Raw genomic sequence first — 18055 nt, forward strand, 5'->3', positions numbered from 1 at the left:
GCCCAGGGGGAACAAAAAAAAAAAAGCTACTCAGTGTATGTTATTGTCAGATATATTAAACTTGCCAGTGTTTTCCCATTCTCCTGCTTCTCCAGAAAGGACATCAGCAGAGACTTTACAACAGTCGTTAGATGATGATCTGATTGCCTGTGGATAATTACTAATCAAATTTCTTCTCATTAGCCTTTCTCATACATTACAAGCCAAATGCACCTTTGTTCACAGCAGTGCAATACACGTGTTATCCAAAATATACTGACATACCACTGCATTTCTTCTGCTCAGATAGGGGATACCCTTTGATAATGTCTCAGATCCTGAGAAGTAAGGAGGATGTATGAGGGGAAGTTCCCAAATGTGGCCTTCTCTTCTAGTTGGGCAGTGTGCTTATTAGTGTCAGCCTGATACTCCAGTGAAGCCAGTAACCTCATGATGGCTCATGTAACATTATTCAAAGACCTGGTAATATACATGGCCCTGACCCTTAGCTTTTTGCTAAAAAGATGCAACAAAAGTCACTCACAGTGCTAGTTCTTCTTCCTTCTGAAGAGCTTTACTATGTATTCATAATGAAGGATATGCAATTCCTGTAGGTGACTTGTGACACATTGTGCATGGCTATTATTAATACCTTCAGCAAAAGAGTCAAAAAGAAACTCTCCTTTTACATTAAACTTTGATCCTGTAGCTAAGGCATTCTCCTGGGAAATGAGTGGTGGGTTTGAACTTTCAGGCTAAGGAGGTATTGAAAGTGAGGTGAGGTTGTCATTAAGAAGTTAGTGCAGTAGTGAGAAAGGCAGCATCTTTCATCATAAAGAGCAAAACAGCCACTTGATGTGATAGACCCAAATCAGACAGGTAAACGTAGGAGAGAGGTCTGAACTGTGAATCCAGGTATGAAACGGATGGCTTGCCACAGCCTTTAAATTTGGAAACAGAAGGAGGGGTATATTTCTAGAAGGTAACTTCAGGAGTCAGTTCTAGATTCAAGGGTTGTATGATACGATACAGTGGTGGGGGACAAGGAAAGATTTGTCAACAGTAGCTTTGCATTTTGTGTCATGAAAACTGGTGTTCAGTGGTAAATTACAGTTTTAGTTGAATGATATTTTCAATTTTTTTTTACTAATTGGGCCCAGTCAGACAGTATGCATTTTAATACAAACAAGTGCAAAACTGTGAACTAAGGAATAAGGACTGTAGTGCTTCAAGAATGAAGGGTGGTTTTTGTATGTCAAGCAGTCACTGAAATGGATCATTCATTGAAGCTGAGCTTCAGAAAAGAGGTTATGGCAGTAAAAGCAATTAATGCTTTTCACCTCCAGTATTTGTTGAAATAACCCCACAAAGTCCTATTTTTGAAGTGTGTTAACAATAAATAGTACGGTCTTATTATAGAACAATAAGCCCTTACTTTATTATAGGAGGAAAGGCCAACATTCCATAAGCACTCGTTGTTATGTCTCCGCTTCAGATATGTTTCTGTCAAAATAGGCAGCGGACTCATTAGGCTATAGTAGAGATAGGCTTGACCTAGCTTTAAATTAACTAACTTGATACCATGACACTGTAACAGCAGCAGCACAGCGCTGGGTGAGACAGCTAAGATGTGCGGCATAGACACACCATCAGAGTGCTGCTAAACAGTGATGTGACCATTATAAATCGCCCAGAAGAGAAAGGCTGTTTGCCTTATGGGAGCAGATTTTAATCAACTGTGACAAGCTTTGCAAAGAAGTTCTGTTTCCATGCATGTGTTAAAATTCTTACCCTTTTCTGCTCCAAGCTCAGAGAAAGATTTAGAAATTTTAATTGGAGCAATTAGAGTTACCTGAAAGAACACTTTCTTCTGATTCCAAGATTTTGCAACATAAATAAGATATGCTTTTAGCAAGAAATCTTGGCTTCCTGGAGAACATAGGAAACAGTAATTGGAACTCTTACTAGCATCGTAACGGGGGATGGTTTTCTGATAAGTTAAAAAATAAACTTCCTGCTTCATTCTGCTACAGCTTTATTCTTTTGATCTTTGGAAGAGGATAGCAGGGAGAAGTGGCTTATATCAAGATTATTTAATTGTAGTTTGGAATGGCTTGTGTGAACTTTTATTGAAAGAATGACAGTCAGAAATGTTTAAATGTATACATAATTTTTGTTTTCATACTTCCTCACTTCAAAAGTTGATAGTATGATGGTGGTTCTTAGGAAGCTGAAAAATTGGGGTGAAAGACATGAGATCTATGTTATCTATCTAGACTATAAAGAATTCAGAAACAGCTTCTGATTCTTGTATATCAAATTTCTGATTTTGTTGGAGTTTATGTAATAGTTTAATAAAGTATGCTGAGAATCACCTTAGCATTATTAACTCTAACTTGTATTTCTCTAATCTACTAATTCAGTGAACGAAACAAAGCAGAACTACAGACATCCATGAGGCTTTTTTTCTGTCTTACATTTATGATCCCATCAATGTGAAAAAGTTCACAAGATTGCAGTGGGTTTATTCATATAATTAAGAGTGTTTTCTGCATAGGAGGATAAAATTATGAAGAGATATTAAACTTTTATTTATTATGGTTTAGTAAATACTTATTTTAAACAAAAATTATTCAATGTAAAGGAGCTACTTAAAATTTCAAGCTAGTCCATTTTATCACCTTACAGGTGGGATTTTTAAAAGCATCTGAAGCAATTTAGCAGTGCAGAAACCTGGCTAAGGATTATATTTTTTAAATATTTCAGCTTTAATGTCTTTAGACATTTTATAACATTGCAAGATTTTGTTTGTCAATATATAACACGACTTTTTTTATTTACAAATTGCAGCTTGAGGTATACGCTGGAGATGTCGATGTTATCCTATGCTTTTCTTTGGTACAGATGAATATTTTTAGGTGTGAAACTGTGCAGTAGAAAAAAGTATAAAAGTAGAATTTGAAAATACCATTAACAATGTAGAAGCTAACTTAAGAAACAAGTAGAAAATATATGCTTTTGCTTCTGAAGGTGTTAAAGGGGAAGCAGGGAAGAATGAAGAACTAATAGCATGTATATAAACAATGTTCTAAATGTGTAAGATTTTAATTAATTTTTTCTTAGCTTAAGTTCACACTTTTGTAGTCAGACTTCAACACAATTTCCAGTTACTTAAAGCTGATAGTATGGGTTGAATTGGTCTCACTTGTCTTTATCTTCTGCCTTTAATCTAACACTGATGTTTTGGGGGATTTTTGTTGTTTCTTGCTGAGAAGATGAACTGGATGAACACCGAGATGAACTGGAAGCTGTGTTTTAATTTTCACTTTAGATGAGGCCTTTGTAATGAACTTCTGTGTGTCCCAATGTCTGGGTTCCTGGCTGGATTTTGAAATCCGTGACTGAATGTGTTTGTAGAATTGCAAAATATACTGAGATGAATTTCCTTAGTTAAGGGGTAACTGAACTTCAAAGCAGTTGGCACCCTCTGTATTGATTTGCGTGTAATTTTCAGCAAGTCTTTCAAAGTTATGCTCTTTATTAATATAATAATTTATTTTTCAGGGAATTATGTTGATTGTGTTCACAAATGCAGGAAGTGAGGCAAGTGGAAAATATAGAAATGATTTCTGAAGGAACTATGCTGAGTATTAGTTCCAAACTTGTATAACCCTATCTTTAGTCACAAAGCTTTAATAATAATGAGATAAATTATACGAGATTCTTTTTTTAAAGCTCAGTTTTATATTTTGCTAAGATATAAGTTAAAAATACTGGTTTTGAGCACTTTCTGAAAAATACTAGTCAAACCCTGAATCTAATCATCTGTAACACTTTCCAGACACCACCTGCTCTCAGTTGCTTAGTAGAGATATTTGTATTTTATAGAATTATAGAATCATGTAGGTTGAAAGGCTACCGGGGTCATTTCATCCAGCCTCCTGCTCAAATCAGAACGATGGGCACCTGTTTCAGTGTTTGACCTTTTTTTTTTTTTCCCTGACACTGAGTCAGAATTTACTGCATGTCAGCTTTTGCCTGTTGCCTCTTGTCCTTCCATTGTGCATCTCTGAGAAAAACGTGTCTCCGTTTTCTTAACATTCTCCCATTAGGTACTTCTAAACATCAACAAGCTTCCCCCCAGACCTTCCTTTCTTATGGCAGAACAAACCCAGTTCTTTCATCCTCTCTTACTTCGTGTTGTCCAGCCCCCTGACCGTCTCGGTGACTATCTGCTGGATGTCCTGCAGCTTGTCAATATCTTCCTTGTACTGGAGAGCCCAAAACTGGACACAGTACTCCAGACGGGATCTCACAAGAGCTATGTAGAAGGCAATAATTGCTTTCTTGTCCTGGTGGCTACAGTCTCGCTAATACAGCCTAGGATGCAGATGGCTTTTTTACAGTAAGGGCCCACTGCTGACTGCCAATCCTTACCTTTTCCAAATTTCATATAATATCCAAACTTGCTGAGAGTGCTGTCTATCCCATCATCTGGACTATTAATAAAGGCACTCAAAAGTGTCACGCCCAGAATCAGCATCTGTGTGGCTTCTGTCGTAAGTGGCTACCAGCTGGACTTTGTACTGCTGCTGATCAGCACGCTGTGAACCTAACAGTCCAGCTCATTTTCCACCCAGCATATTATCTGCTTGTACAGTTTGTATTTCACCAGTTTGGCTATAACGATACCACGGGAGACCATGTCAAAGGCCTTAATGAAGTCAAAATGTATAACATCCACTACTCTACCCTTACCCACATAGCCTGTCATCTCATTGTAGAAGGAAATCAGGTCCATCGGGTATGATTTGCCATTATACATAATTATAGATCTATCTGTAACATGAAATGACTTAAAATTAACAGTAGTATGTTATGCTAATAGTGAACTGATGTATGTTCATGAACTGTTCCTTTTGTTTTTAACGTTTGCACTTCATTATAGTTAATAGGAATTAGATTGCTAAATTCCTTCACAGATTTAGGCCTGGAAGGTTGACAGAAAAGCCAGCTGGGAAACTAAACTTTAAATATAAAAAGATATTACATTCACCGAGTACGGCCTGGACTACATGTTGGAAGGTATAAATCAATATTAGATAGCTATCCAGTTCAGTGAATGATGAAAATATCCTGCAAGGAACATCATATTTGATCATATAAAGACATGAGGAGGCCAGTTAAGATTAAAAAAAAAATTACAGCAGTCTGAGTTTTTCATTGCACGCCATAGTTTTTGTCAGTTTTCTTAAAAAGAAATTCATATATGAAAAAAACATACCTATTTTGAATATTTTTCTCCTTCATTCTTCATGTGATACATATATTTGATTGTGTAGGACCAGCAGAAAATGGCAGGAACGTCTTTTTTGCTTTTGGAAAGTGCTTACCTTGTGGTGCTACTGTGGTTTAAGCTTCAGTTTAAGTATTTTAAGCATACAGCCTGCTCCTGTAAAAATGTTGTTGCTTTAGGCCTTCACTTTCTTCCAAACCCGTGCAAAATCAGAGGCAGGAAGACTGCTGAGAGAGTAACAATGAATGATATGCTCAGGTTATTAAGGAAGAAAGGTTCTGATTAAAGTTCCTATTTTATTATTGTGCACATGTGTATAATGTGCAATGTTTTTTAGTCGTCATGCTGCTACTGCTCAGTATTGAAGACTCCTGTTCTAAACTGTAGTCTCTAGTTTTCAATTATTTTGGCATTTATTGGTCAGAAAAAAAAATAAGATTAGAATGTGTCATTCTTTGGATGTTTCATGATGCATTAAAATCACTTTATCACAGGTATGTGTTGCCTGTTTAATGTTCTTAATACATTTGGTCAGCTCTTCTATGTAATTATGCTGAATAGAAAATTATACTATTGTTCTTACAGGGTAAACAGTGCTACCTTATAGACCAGCTTGGCAGACATAATGTAATATGATGCATACCTTCTTTAGTTTACACCTTGTTTGAGGTAGAAATTTTTTAAAAGGAAAATAGCTATTGTGCATTAAAAATTGGCAGTGATAAAGTACCAACCCCAGTCCTGAATAAGGTAGCCACAATGTTTAAAACTTCTGACTCTTTCTAGCCTTTGATTTCCAGTTATTAAATTTTAAATATATTTTATTTTGATGGATGGAACAGCTCATTAAGAATTTTTGTTGCTTGTGAAAATTGTAATTAAGATGCACCATAATTCTGTTTTATTTTTCTAAAGACAATTCTCTTCCCTGGTTTCATTCGTTAACTCTCTTCTATATAGCAAAATCGTTCTCAAAATTTAGACCCAAAAAGTAAAGTCAAGGTTCCAGCAATGGTAGCATTACTGCCAAACAGTAATAAGGTGTCCCTCTAACTCAAGATTTTCTTTTTCATATCAGAGAATTGTAGAAAGTAACTATCTTGTAATAATGTGGTAATAAAAATATTACTTTGACAGGAAACCTGATAATAGAGCATTCTTCCATCTTCCAGGCAATGCTGTGACAAAATCCAATGGCTAGCTAAGTTCCTGCTAGCTAAATTCAAAAATAAATAAGGTGCATCTTTTTAATAGTAATCATAATTAATGCTGAAAGGCATATATTCTGCCGATCGTTTAGGAATAAGTTGATTATTTTTTGTTTTGATTTCCATGTTATTCCCTTTCTAAAATAAAGGATTCACAGAACAATGTTAGGTACGTTGTATTTTGGTGTGTCGTTTATAAAAGGACCCAGCCCTTGTTGAAATGATTTAAGCTGTAGTAAAAAGTTAGAAAACGCAGAAGTTTACAAATGTATTATGTGATAGCATCAGTTACATGTTACAAGTTCTTTTTACATGAAAATCGAACAAAGGAAGAATGCTTTATTATTTTATCAGAAATGATAAGCTCACAAGGAATGAAGGATTAGTTTTATATTTTTCTGATCCTAATTTCTGTGTGTGGCCCTGTGCTTTATTGTGCAGAGCCCTGTTTTGAATATGAAAGTGTTCCTTTTCAGTCATCTTTGTGGTGCTGGTCCACAACAGACTCTGAGTACCTCAAAGATGTATTGTATTAATATCTCTCCATTCTGCCAGTGAAAGAGGAGTGCATGACCTATATTTACAATTAAGCAGCATGTCTGGGCAACAGGTTCCTTCAGCAGCCACACTTAAACCTTGGTTCTAGAGAGGTTCATCGCAACTGTGGCCCTGTTTTCAGACTCTTTAGAGTTCTGGGCACGCTGCCAAAATTAAGTCCTTGCTGCACAGCCCAGAGGTGGGAGGTGTTGTTTTTCAGCAGGTTATAACTCATCTAAATCACAGCAGAATTACTTGTGACGATAGAAGTAGGGCATTTCTTGTGCTGAAGTGCAAAGCATCACTTCAGACAGCAGAGATGCAGGCATGTCTAAAGAAAAAGCTTAGAAGAGTTTTCTATTTGAGAAAACGCTGTGCAATCTAAAAAGCAGAGACTGTTGGGTCAGCATCCCTTAGTGACATGCTATTTTATACTGTATATTTCACCTATTGCATTTCCATGGTAGTAATTGATTTCATGTTCTCAGGTCAGAGACTGTGTCTTCAGACAATTGGAAATTAGCTAGAACGTGCTTACATTACTAAAATAAAAATAATACATTATTTGAAATAGACTTTTGGCATGTTCTTTTTTGTTGACCTTTTTGTCATTTGTTTTCTTAGTTTCTAAAAGTTCACTGAAGTTTGTTTTAATTTCTATTCTGTTGTCAAGCTGTTTTATTTTTTCCTACAAAAGCAGTCCTTGGATGGTTGTACAAGTGGTGTGCAGGAACAGCTGGGGACACCAACTTCCTGTGTTTAGTGAAAGTTCACAAGATTCAAAATAGGATGCTTTTCAGTCTTAGGTCTTCCTTTAAGCTCAAAAAGGTGAAGAATCTTCTTATCTTCAAAATTATTCCCTTTTTCCCCATAGATGTGTGTTGAAGTTAGGAAAGTTAGGAAACCACAGCAAAAGCGACTCCTTTTTAATGCTGCTCTTGAAAGGATGCAAACCCTGTTTTTCTGCCCCCCATAAAACTTTTTTTTTTTTTAATGGACATTAATTTTGGAGTATCTTAAAACATGAGAATGGGGTGTCTTCGAATCTGGACAGTTTTTACCAGTTACCTCTCCAAAGAGTTATGTAACCTTCTTTGAGATGTGTTGTTTATATATAGTGTATATATATATATTTATATATGTGTATGTATGTATAGATATACTCGCACTAGATGCTCTCATAGCCAGGCACTGGTTGCTGGATAGTCTGGTAGGAGGGCAGCAGATAGGAAGGGTGTGGAGCAGAAGGTGGGCTCAGATGCTGCCTGAATCCGCATGGCCCCCGTGCAGTCACCAGAAGGACACTGTGTGTCCTGCCCTCTTGGTGCCTGGCAATTTTACGCACCGCCAAGGTGTGTAAAAATACCAGAGTCGTCCTGTGAATAAATGACAAAAACGGACAGAGACTGGGTTCAGAGTGTGATTGCACTGGCACTGGCAGTTTTCTGGTGTCCTAACAAATAAATGGCTCACCTTGACACCCGGGAATGCGGTGGTGAGGAGCTTGGTCCTGTGGTCAGTGACCAGTGTGATTCTGGTGCCTTCCATGTGGCTGCTTGTGAGAATCCAGGGAGTCAAGTATAAGCACAGTGAACTGCACTCTATTAGGAAGGCAAACAGATAAAAACACTGTAAATTAACATGAAGTAGTGTAAGAACATACAGTGAAGTAAAGGATGTTGTTGGTACAGGCATTAAATTAAGATGGTAACCTGAATGAAGATTTGCCTTGGAAGGAAAGTTTTTCTGCTCCAATGCCAAGAGAAGTGCCTTAACACCACTGTGGTGGTGGTAAGGTAGAAAATCATTACACCCACAGCTCATGAGAAGGACTGACAGCCACAATATCTTAAAATTATGGTGAAATTCTTGCATTAACAGGTTAGAGAAAGTTGTCAGGTGGAAACAGGGAAAAATATACAGCAGCTACCTCGAGGATGGCAGTTGGTGAGATCACTCTTACAATGAAAGGCGAAGAATGCTGAATAGGTGTCATGCTTTTGGGACAGCTACTGACGAGAGCATTGTATGGAGGGAGTATGACTGCAGGCAAAAAGACACAGGCCTGTAACTATAGCAGAAGCCAGACGTGAAAGTGGAAGAGTCACAGAAACCAACAGTGAGGAAGGCTGGCACTGAGAGACAGTGGTGTTGCTATGGTTCAGCTAGCACTTGAAGAATGACGGAGAGGAATCACACGCCCTTTCTTTGAGCATGTACGTTACAGGCAGATAGAGCAGATCTGGAGCCAAGAGAAAAGTCTTTGACTGTTTGGATTTGAGTGTACCCGTGATGTGAATGCAGGTACAGGTAAGTAAAATAAGAGTAGTGTTCCATGCTAATCTATGTAGTGTCAGTGACATATCACCAGAGGGTCTCAAGTTGTCTTTTGAGTATGAGAGAAACAAGTGGCTTCTTTAAATAGATCAGACTTCTTTAAACGCATCAGTAACAAAAGGAAGACTAGGGAAAATGTGGGCCTGCTACTGAATGGGGCAGGGACCCTGGTGATAGAGGACACAGAGAAAGCAGAGATACCAGATGTCTCCTTTGCTTCAGTCTTCACTGCCAAGGCCAGTCCTCAAGAATCCCTGACCCAGGAGACCAGGGAGAAAGTTTGGAGAAAGGAAGGCTTTCCCTTGGTCAAGGAGGATCAAGTTAGAGATTATTTAGGCAAAGTTGACACCCGCAAGTCCACGGGCCCTGATGAGATGCACCCACGAGTGCTGAGGGAGCTGGCGGACATCATTGCTAGGCCACTCTCGATCATCTTTGAAAGGGCACGGAGATCAGGAGAGGTACCTGAGGACTGGAAGAAAGCAAGTGTCAGCCCAGGCTTCAAAAAGGGCAAGGAGGAGGAGCCAGGGAACTCCAGGCCTGTCAGCCTCACCTCCGTCCCTGGAAAGATGATGGAACAGCTGATCCTGGAGGCCATCTCTAAGCATGTGGAGGACAAGAAGGTGCTCAGGAGTAGTCAGCATGGATTCGCTAAGGGGAGATCGAGCTTGACCAAGCTGATAGCCTTCTATGATGGGATGACTGGCTGGGTAGATGAGGGGAGAGCGGTGGAGTTGTCTACTTGTGACTTCAGCAAGGCTTTTGATGCTCTCTCCCATCACATCCTCGTAGGCAAGCTCCGGAAGAGCAGGCTAGATGAGTGGATGGAGAGGTGGATTAAGAGCTGGCTTAATGGCAAGGCTCAGAGGGTTGTGGTCAGTGGCACAGAGTCTAGTTGGAGGCCTGTATCTAGCGGTGTCCCCCAGGGCTCAATAGTGGGTCCAGTATTGTTTAACTTATTCATCGGTGACATGGACAAAGGGATAGAGTACTTCCTCAGCAAGTTTGTGGATGATACAAAACTGGGAGGATTGGCTGCCGGAGGGCTGTACTACCATTCAGAAGGAGCTTGATAGGCTGGAGAGATGGGCAGAGAGGAACCTCATGAAGTTCAATAAAGGCAAGCGTGGGGTCATGCAGTTGAGGAGCAATAACCCCATGCCCCAGGACAGGCTGGGGGTTGACCTGCTGGAAAGCAGCTCTGCCGAGAAGGACCTGGGAGTGCTGGTGGACAAGAAGTTGACCATGAGCCAGCCATGTGCCCTTGTGGCCAAGAAGGCCAATGGCATCCTGGGTTGCATGAGGAAGAGTATTGGCAGCAGGTGGAGGGAGGTGATCCTGCCCCTCTCCTCAGCCCTGGTGAGGCCTCACCTGGAGCACTGTGTCCAGTTCTGGGCTCTCCAATACAAAAGAGACATGGAGCTCCCGGAACAAGTCCAGCAAAGGCTACAAAGATGATGAAGGGGCTGGAGCATCTCTCCTCTGAAGAAAGGCTGCGAGAGCTGGGCCTGTTCAGCCTGGAGAAGAGAAGGCTGAGGGTGGGATCTCATCAATGTGCATAGGTATGTGAAGGGAGGGTGTGAAGAGGATGGGGCCAGACTCTTTTCAGTGGTGCCCAGCGATAGGACGAGAAGCAACGGGCACAAACTGAAACACGGGAAGTGTGTTTCATGAGGAAAATGAAAAAAGGAACATGAGGAAAAGCTTCTGTCCTGTGAGGGTGTGAGCAGTGGAGCAGGTTGCCCAGAGAGGTAGTGGAGTCTCCATCGTTGGAGATGTTCAAAAGCCATCTGGACAGGCTCCTGGGTAACATGCTTTAGGTGACCCTGCTTGAGCAGGGGGTTGGACTGGATGATTTCCAGAGGTCCCTTTCAACCTCAACCACTCTGCGATTCTGTGATATTTTGAGGATTTTTCTGACTTATTTTTCCAGGAGGCTATTACCATAAAATATCATCCTAAACTACAAGCCTATCTTTAAGAAATAGATTCTCTGGAAATACATGAACATAATTTTTAAAGACAGACAAACCTTCTACTGGATTTTGTTGTTACTACCATTCAGAGGCATAAACCTATGCAAATCTTGTGCCAAATCTAAAGCAAATTCTTGCTTGTCAAATCACTACACATTTCCATCTTGCTTGCTTCAGCAGCAATATAAGAACACATAGCTCTAACTTACACTTCACAACAGGGTAAGTAATGTTTTCAGCATTTTTAAAAGCACTATACAACTCTACCTTTCTTGTTTGAATAATTCATTATGTGGAGTAAGTGACATTTATGACTACCATATGTAATTGTTATCTTTCTTCTCCATCTTCATGAAAATACAAATTTGGGGATGGCTTTTGGGATTTGTCTTTAAGGGGCGTGGGGTGAGGGAGCACGTGGCTAAACAGTATGAGTTCATGCATGCTTTTATATACAATTTGTTGTTAAGTTAATTGGTATCGTCGCTCATATTCTATAGGAACCAAAGTATTTTTGTCTAGTTAATGCTAACATTCTAACAGTATTAACATGCTCTCATTTAGTATTTATGTGTGGCATAAGGATAATATTATTTTAAGGCAAATAATGAAAAAGTAGAGTGTCTCCTGTATTCCTACTTGTTAGTTTAAACCCCCTAATAACTTTATATGGTAGGACGACCTCTTTCGGCTCTCTACCATTTAGCGCTTAGAGAGCTCTATGAAACATGCCAACTTTGTGAATTCACATCAACAGCAATATCGCATGGCCACTTATATCCTCCCCTTCATACGCTCTGAGCTTCTGGAGCATTACATTATCCAGTCATGTACTTTGAGCTACCTTCTAGCCTCTGTGGGTAGGGATTTTCATCATACATAACTAAGCATCGCTACTCTGGGGTAAAAACTTTGAAAAAGAGAATTATCAACACAGCTGCACCCTATGAGCTGTTAAAACAGAAACCACAGCATTATTATTTTTGTTAAGCGTCTAGTCAAATAAATTAAAGCATATCTGTCTTCTATGAGAAGCTAGTAGAAATTTAGATTAGTTTGCCAGGCAGATGGTGGGTTTTTTTAGTAGGTTTGCCTGTTGTTTCAGCAGTTTATTTTGAGTAAGTAGGTGGTCAAAGATGCATTTTCTCTTGTGCCTTAGTAATTGAGGTGGTGATTCTGTTGAATGAACTTTAGTTTATCCTTTCTTTGATATGAGAAATCTTAAAGCAAAATATGAGTTAGTAACATCAGAAAACAGCACTGAAGTTTGCTGTGTATTAGAGAGAGAAGGATGCGGTGATTTTGTTTGTAATTAATAAGTGGGACAGAATGGCATTAAGCTAACTCTTGCTTTGTTCTCTACTGGTACAGGAGGTGCATCGGCGATTCGAAAACGCTCCCGACTCCGCCAAGACAAAAGCTCTCCAAACTGTTATTGAGATGAAGGTAAATGATTCTATATGGCCAACAGGAGATCCTATTATTTGGAATATGGTTTTCATAAGAAAGCTGATTATATCAAATACCATACTTGTGTCAGTCTTTTAATTTCAAAGTAATCCTTTCAAGATATTTATTGATCAATGAAGATACAAAACTGTTTCATGATACTGTAGAAATCTGCCTTCTGTCTGCCTGCAGCAGCGTGTACCGATTTCTTTCAGTTAACCAGGAGTCCATTGTATTATAAGGATGGGAATGATGGATTAATAGGTCTTTACAATTTATATTTTCTTTCTGTAGTATAAACCTTTGAAATGCCATTGCTCTACATGCTGTGTGTCAACAAAACTAGCAGTCTGCAACCTCAAAATCCGCTTAAAGAATGGATGATATAGCCAGATGCCTGTATACCACCTGAAACCTAACTTCTCTAGATGAATGCATATAATTGAATTCTTAAACTGTTAGCTCAGATAGTTAATGGAACAACGGCAATTTGCCAAGAGCTAAACCACAAGTAGAATGTGTGGTTTACACAGCTTTATGTAATCATATTTCGTATTGTGTGATCCATGAAATAGATCAAACAGGCAGGGTTTGAACAAATACACTTTAAAAAATTGGAAGCTATTCTCTTCCATTTCTTTCACTTTCTCCCTCCTTCTCTATCTACCCCTTTCTTTTTTATTTCCCTTCTTTTTTTCCCTTCCAACTCTTTCTTTCCGTTCCATCTTAATGTTTTCCATAGCTGTTTCACTTCTTTCTACCCTGGAGCCTATCTTTTATTGTCTTTTTTTTATTAGTCTTTTTCATGGTCCGTAGCAATTACAGGTAATTGACGATCTGGTAACAGTAAGCTGCCTGTGCTATCAAAAGAGAAACAGATATTTCTGGGAAAGGTGAGGAGTGAAAAAAAATGCTGTTGTAAATACAATGTTGCATTTCACCTTGCTACTTCTATAATTTCTTGTTGCAAAAGTCTCCTTTGCCAATTTTATCTTAAGCATCAGAAATTAATCAGGGGGTCAGACTGGATCTTCATAATAGCCCTTTAGAACAATCTTATTTCATGAATGAAAACCTGTATATGAAAATCCATCATGCTTTTATTCCAGCTATACTTTGCTTATCAGACAAAAGTAAATGTTGTTGAATGATTGATCTGTAAAGGGATGGATGATCCTTTCAAATACTTCCTGTATTTCAGGAAAGAGAAAATCTTTTGGAGCAACCAAGTAACTGAGTGAAACAGGTGACTGCTCTAAGAGGTTGCATTTCATAATTGCATATGCATATTCACTCATATGCATGAAGCTCTGTATGCTGTATGAATCAGTTCCTGTTGTTCCTAACATGAGGCTTCTAAAGAAACGTTAAACCAGCTAGACTGAAGACCTCTATTCGTTCTGTAAAACTGTGAGGAAGGTGATAGATAGACCTTCTTACTGTTCCAGATGTAAATTTTTAAACTGTGGAAATATATTAAATATTCTATGTATGAACAAGGATGGTTGAGCATCCTCTGCTGATTTATTCACTGAAAACTAGATTGTTGTGTCTCTTCCTTGCTTATAGTGCTTTTAATGTTCTCTTTTTGTGACCTCACTGAAATTACTAGTAACTGAAACTCATTTTTTGCCATTCTTACAGCCACGTTCTACAGCATATTCAGTAAGAATTACCTCTCCTTAATTTATGCCAGCTTTGATTTACAAAGCAATGTTTTTTATATTCCCTTATTTATTCTTTATATAATATGTCCCTGCCACTAGCCATGTTTTCTTTCAATGTCAAACCCTTGCTTTCCTTGAACGGAGGGTTGGACTAGATGATCTCCAGAGGTCCCTTCCAACCTCAACCGTTCTGTGATTCTGTGAAATGTGTTTTAAAAAAAAAAAAAAAGAAGAAGAAGAATACTTGAGCACTCAGCCAGATGCTATGTAAAGAGGTACAGACTGTTTTCTGTAGTAACATCAAGGTAAATTTCAGGGGTGGATACATGTGTCCAAAAAACTCTTTACTCTTGTACTTCTCATGGTATGTTAACAAGTCATTTAACTGTGTGTCGCTCTTTACCTTTTCAGGATTCAAAAATTTCTTCCATGGAGCGCGGCCTCCGAGATTTGGAAGAGGAAATTCAAATGTTGAAGTCAAACGGAGCTCTGAGCACAGAAGAACGTGAAGAAGAAATGAAGCAAATGGAGGTGTATCGTAGTCATTCCAAATTCATGAAAAATAAGGTATTAAGAAAACAGTAATAATAATAAAATAAACTGAGCCTTAGTGAATAGATGTGAGAATTTTCATAGCCAGCTAGGGAAAGTAGTTAGGATCTGGGTTCCCATGCAAATGCTAGGAAATAGTACGAGAGTATTTGTATTCTGCCTTGAAGCCGCTAGAATAACTTTTAAATAAGAGAATTTTAAACTCAAATTTCAGAATAGTATAGTGGTGATTCAGTAATGGCAGTGGGACAAATTCTGCTTTTACTTTCACGCGCCCAACTTTCTTTTATTTCGAAAGGATTTTGTGTTTATCTTTAGACCATAGATAATCCATTATGCTTTTAGGTTTTATTTTTGTCTATAGTCTTTTCAAATATAGTCTATTGAAAAAGAAGAGTGTTTCTTTTTGTGACCTGTTGAATAATCTGTATTGTAGCTAGGATGTCTTTTTATTAGGTAAAGGACGAAAAGAGCATGACCGTTGCTGTAACGGCTTTCCTTTACACTCTCCTTCCTGTAGTGGCATCAGGATATGAATAGATTCTACGACAGTGGTGGTGTTGATGTGAATTTATGCAGTTGAAAATATATGTGCCTTAGGACAGATATAGCTGTGAGACATGCTGGTTCTCAGGCATAAAGATGGACACAGATTGCTGGAATGTCTGTAGTCAAATGTCAATTCAGTCTTTGTTTCTCCCAAAGAAATATTTCTTGGTCTCAGTTAGTAGACCCTAAAGTTTTCTAATAGAGATGCAGGCTACCTTGTGCAGTAAATATAAGCGTATTGTCAAGAGTCTTGCTTTTCTTAGTTAGCTTTTGCATGCTCCTTAAAAGCAGCGTACAAATCTTTGGACTAGAGGTTGAAAATTAGCCTACTAGGTCCTGAAGAGCTCTAACCCACTGCACTTGTCCTGTTTGACATCACTTGTCTAAAAAAGAACATTGGAGAAAATTTATTGGAGAAATACAAGTATTACTTTCCCTGAAGTAGAAACATGTAGTGTGTTTCTTCCACTTTTCTCACTTCAGCCCAGTGATTCACCTCAAGATGAGGACTTCTATTCTTTTACACTTTTGTCCTTTATTCCACTGAATTGCTTCTAGAAACTGAAGAATGCCACCTTCCATACTAGGAATGGAGAGAACACTTTAGCTCTTCCTTCTGTCCTTTCTTCCTTCCTTCCTTCCTTCCTTTCTTCTTTCCTCAATAGCAACTCACTTCTACTTCCCCTCCTCTCCCTCTATGGGTCTACTAGGTCTGTTCAGCTGTTTCATCTCCTGTGTCTGCTCATTTCTTTTCCTGCAGAAAACTTGTTCCTTTTTGATAGCTATTCGCTTGTGAATCATAACCAGCTCCAGTTTTCATGTCTTGCTATCTTGCCCTGTTTTGTAAATGCACAAAATTGTTTTTTATTCAATATTGTACGTTTCTCTTAAATTGAAAAACTGTTCTCTCCCTTTTCCTGTCCTGCTTTCCTCATTGATTCCAGTTTCAAAATTGTTGGATAAAATGCCCAATATTTGACATGTATAAAGATAAGCATAACTGTTTATAGAATCTGTTTTTGTTTTATAATCAAATTCTCATCTGGCAGCCTGTGTGAAATTATGGAGACATTAAGCTTTTGAGAAGACTTAATGAAGAGAGGAGGGGAAAATGAGTGAGCAATGTTGATCCTTCTGTTCAGTTCTTTGTCATTTTAGTTACTTGGGTTGAAACAGGCCAACTAGAAGATGACAAATGTTAAACATTTAAAAGAGTAACAATGTCGTGACAGGTAGAACAACTGAAGGAAGAGCTAAGTGCCAAAGAGGCTCAAGGGGAGGACCTGAAAAAAAGAGTGGCTGGTCTCCAGACCGAGGTCTCTGCCGTAAGATTTATCTTCTGTGTGCAGTGGCCATTCATTGGGGCTTGCTAGCTCTCTGGCTTTTGGGGTAGCTTGTACTTTTCTTCTCTTACCTTCTTCACAACTTTATATAACAGTAAAACTAACAGCCTGCTCAGTTCTGTAGCTGCCTTTTGTTCACACCATTTTGGTGTCCATAACATCACTCTTCGGAATGCACTGTTACTTGTTTTTTTTAACAGTATGATCCATTTTAGCTTTAATCTTTTCTATTGAAGCAGATTTTTAAAAGTATTCAGCACCCATTTTGGGGCCAGACTTTCAAAGAGATTTACTTTCCCAAGAACAAAAATAATCAGATAACTATTAAAAAGTGTATGCTGAACCCTCTTAATACTGTTTCTCTCTCTCTCACACACACGCGCGCACACACTTGCACACACGTGCACTCACACGCGTGCATTCATGCACACTCACATAGGCGCACTCACACACAGCACAATGGGATGCTGAACACTTAAAAACTGATGGGATAATTTTATATATTATATATTATGATATATATAATATATAATTTATATACAATTTTGCTGGGAAAGTAGTGCATTTGCTGCGTGATTGGAATGCCTCAGAGCAGAGGGATGTTGAGCACCTAAAGCTTCCTTAAATTCCTTTGCAAATTGAAATGATATAGACTGCATTCTTCCAAAGAGCTTTAGCACGTTGGCGATGTGGGCTTACAGCTCTGAAACAAGGATTTCTGGAGAGAATGGTCTTACAGAGAGAGCTGCTTGGGAATTTTCATGTAGCAGAATATGATTTTATCCAGGTGAAAAAAGCCTAAACTGGTTTGATGACGTTTTACTGTAATTCATGGTACCTACTAATTGAAGAAGTGTGTGTCAACTGAACTTTTTAGGGAGCTTTTTTTGTTTAGGGACTGTAGAAAACCTAACTAGTGTGAAGTAGTTTATATCTTCCCAGTTATTCTGCTGTGCCTAGCAGTATGGTGCAACTGGTTTTATTGGTCAGTATCTGACAGGAGAAAAAATGCTGCTACCATCTATATTTTTATATCTTCTTTAAAAGGATGGTGAAATCATACTGTGGACCTATTTGCTTTAAGTAAAAAGAATTAGAAAAAAACAACCTATTATTTTTGATTTAAGTGAAGAATACACTATTTAATAGTTCTGTAAATTAA

At 38.5% G+C, this 18055-nt stretch overlaps 1 protein-coding gene across 20 annotated transcripts in view; it reads left to right on the plus strand.

Annotated features, from left to right (window-relative positions):
- The window catches only part of ERC1 (ELKS/RAB6-interacting/CAST family member 1), a 311410-nt gene that overhangs the window by 68034 nt on the left and 225321 nt on the right, over window positions 1–18055 (plus strand). For 10 of the 20 annotated variants that reach the window (XM_068947249.1, XM_068947332.1, XM_068947267.1 and 7 more), the window contains 3 exons: window positions 12705–12779; window positions 14861–15016; window positions 16783–16866. In XM_068947249.1, the coding sequence (XP_068803350.1) occupies window positions 12705–12779; window positions 14861–15016; window positions 16783–16866 (315 nt within the window). The remainder of the gene's footprint in view (window positions 1–12704; window positions 12780–14860; window positions 15017–16782; window positions 16867–18055) is intronic. The other 10 variants (XR_011141700.1, XM_068947302.1, XM_068947308.1 and 7 more) reach the window with 1 other exon arrangement.

The sequence above is a fragment of the Struthio camelus genome, chromosome 1 (assembly GCF_040807025.1).
Source record: "Struthio camelus isolate bStrCam1 chromosome 1, bStrCam1.hap1, whole genome shotgun sequence".
In the NCBI taxonomy this organism is placed as follows: Eukaryota; Metazoa; Chordata; class Aves; order Struthioniformes; family Struthionidae; genus Struthio; species Struthio camelus.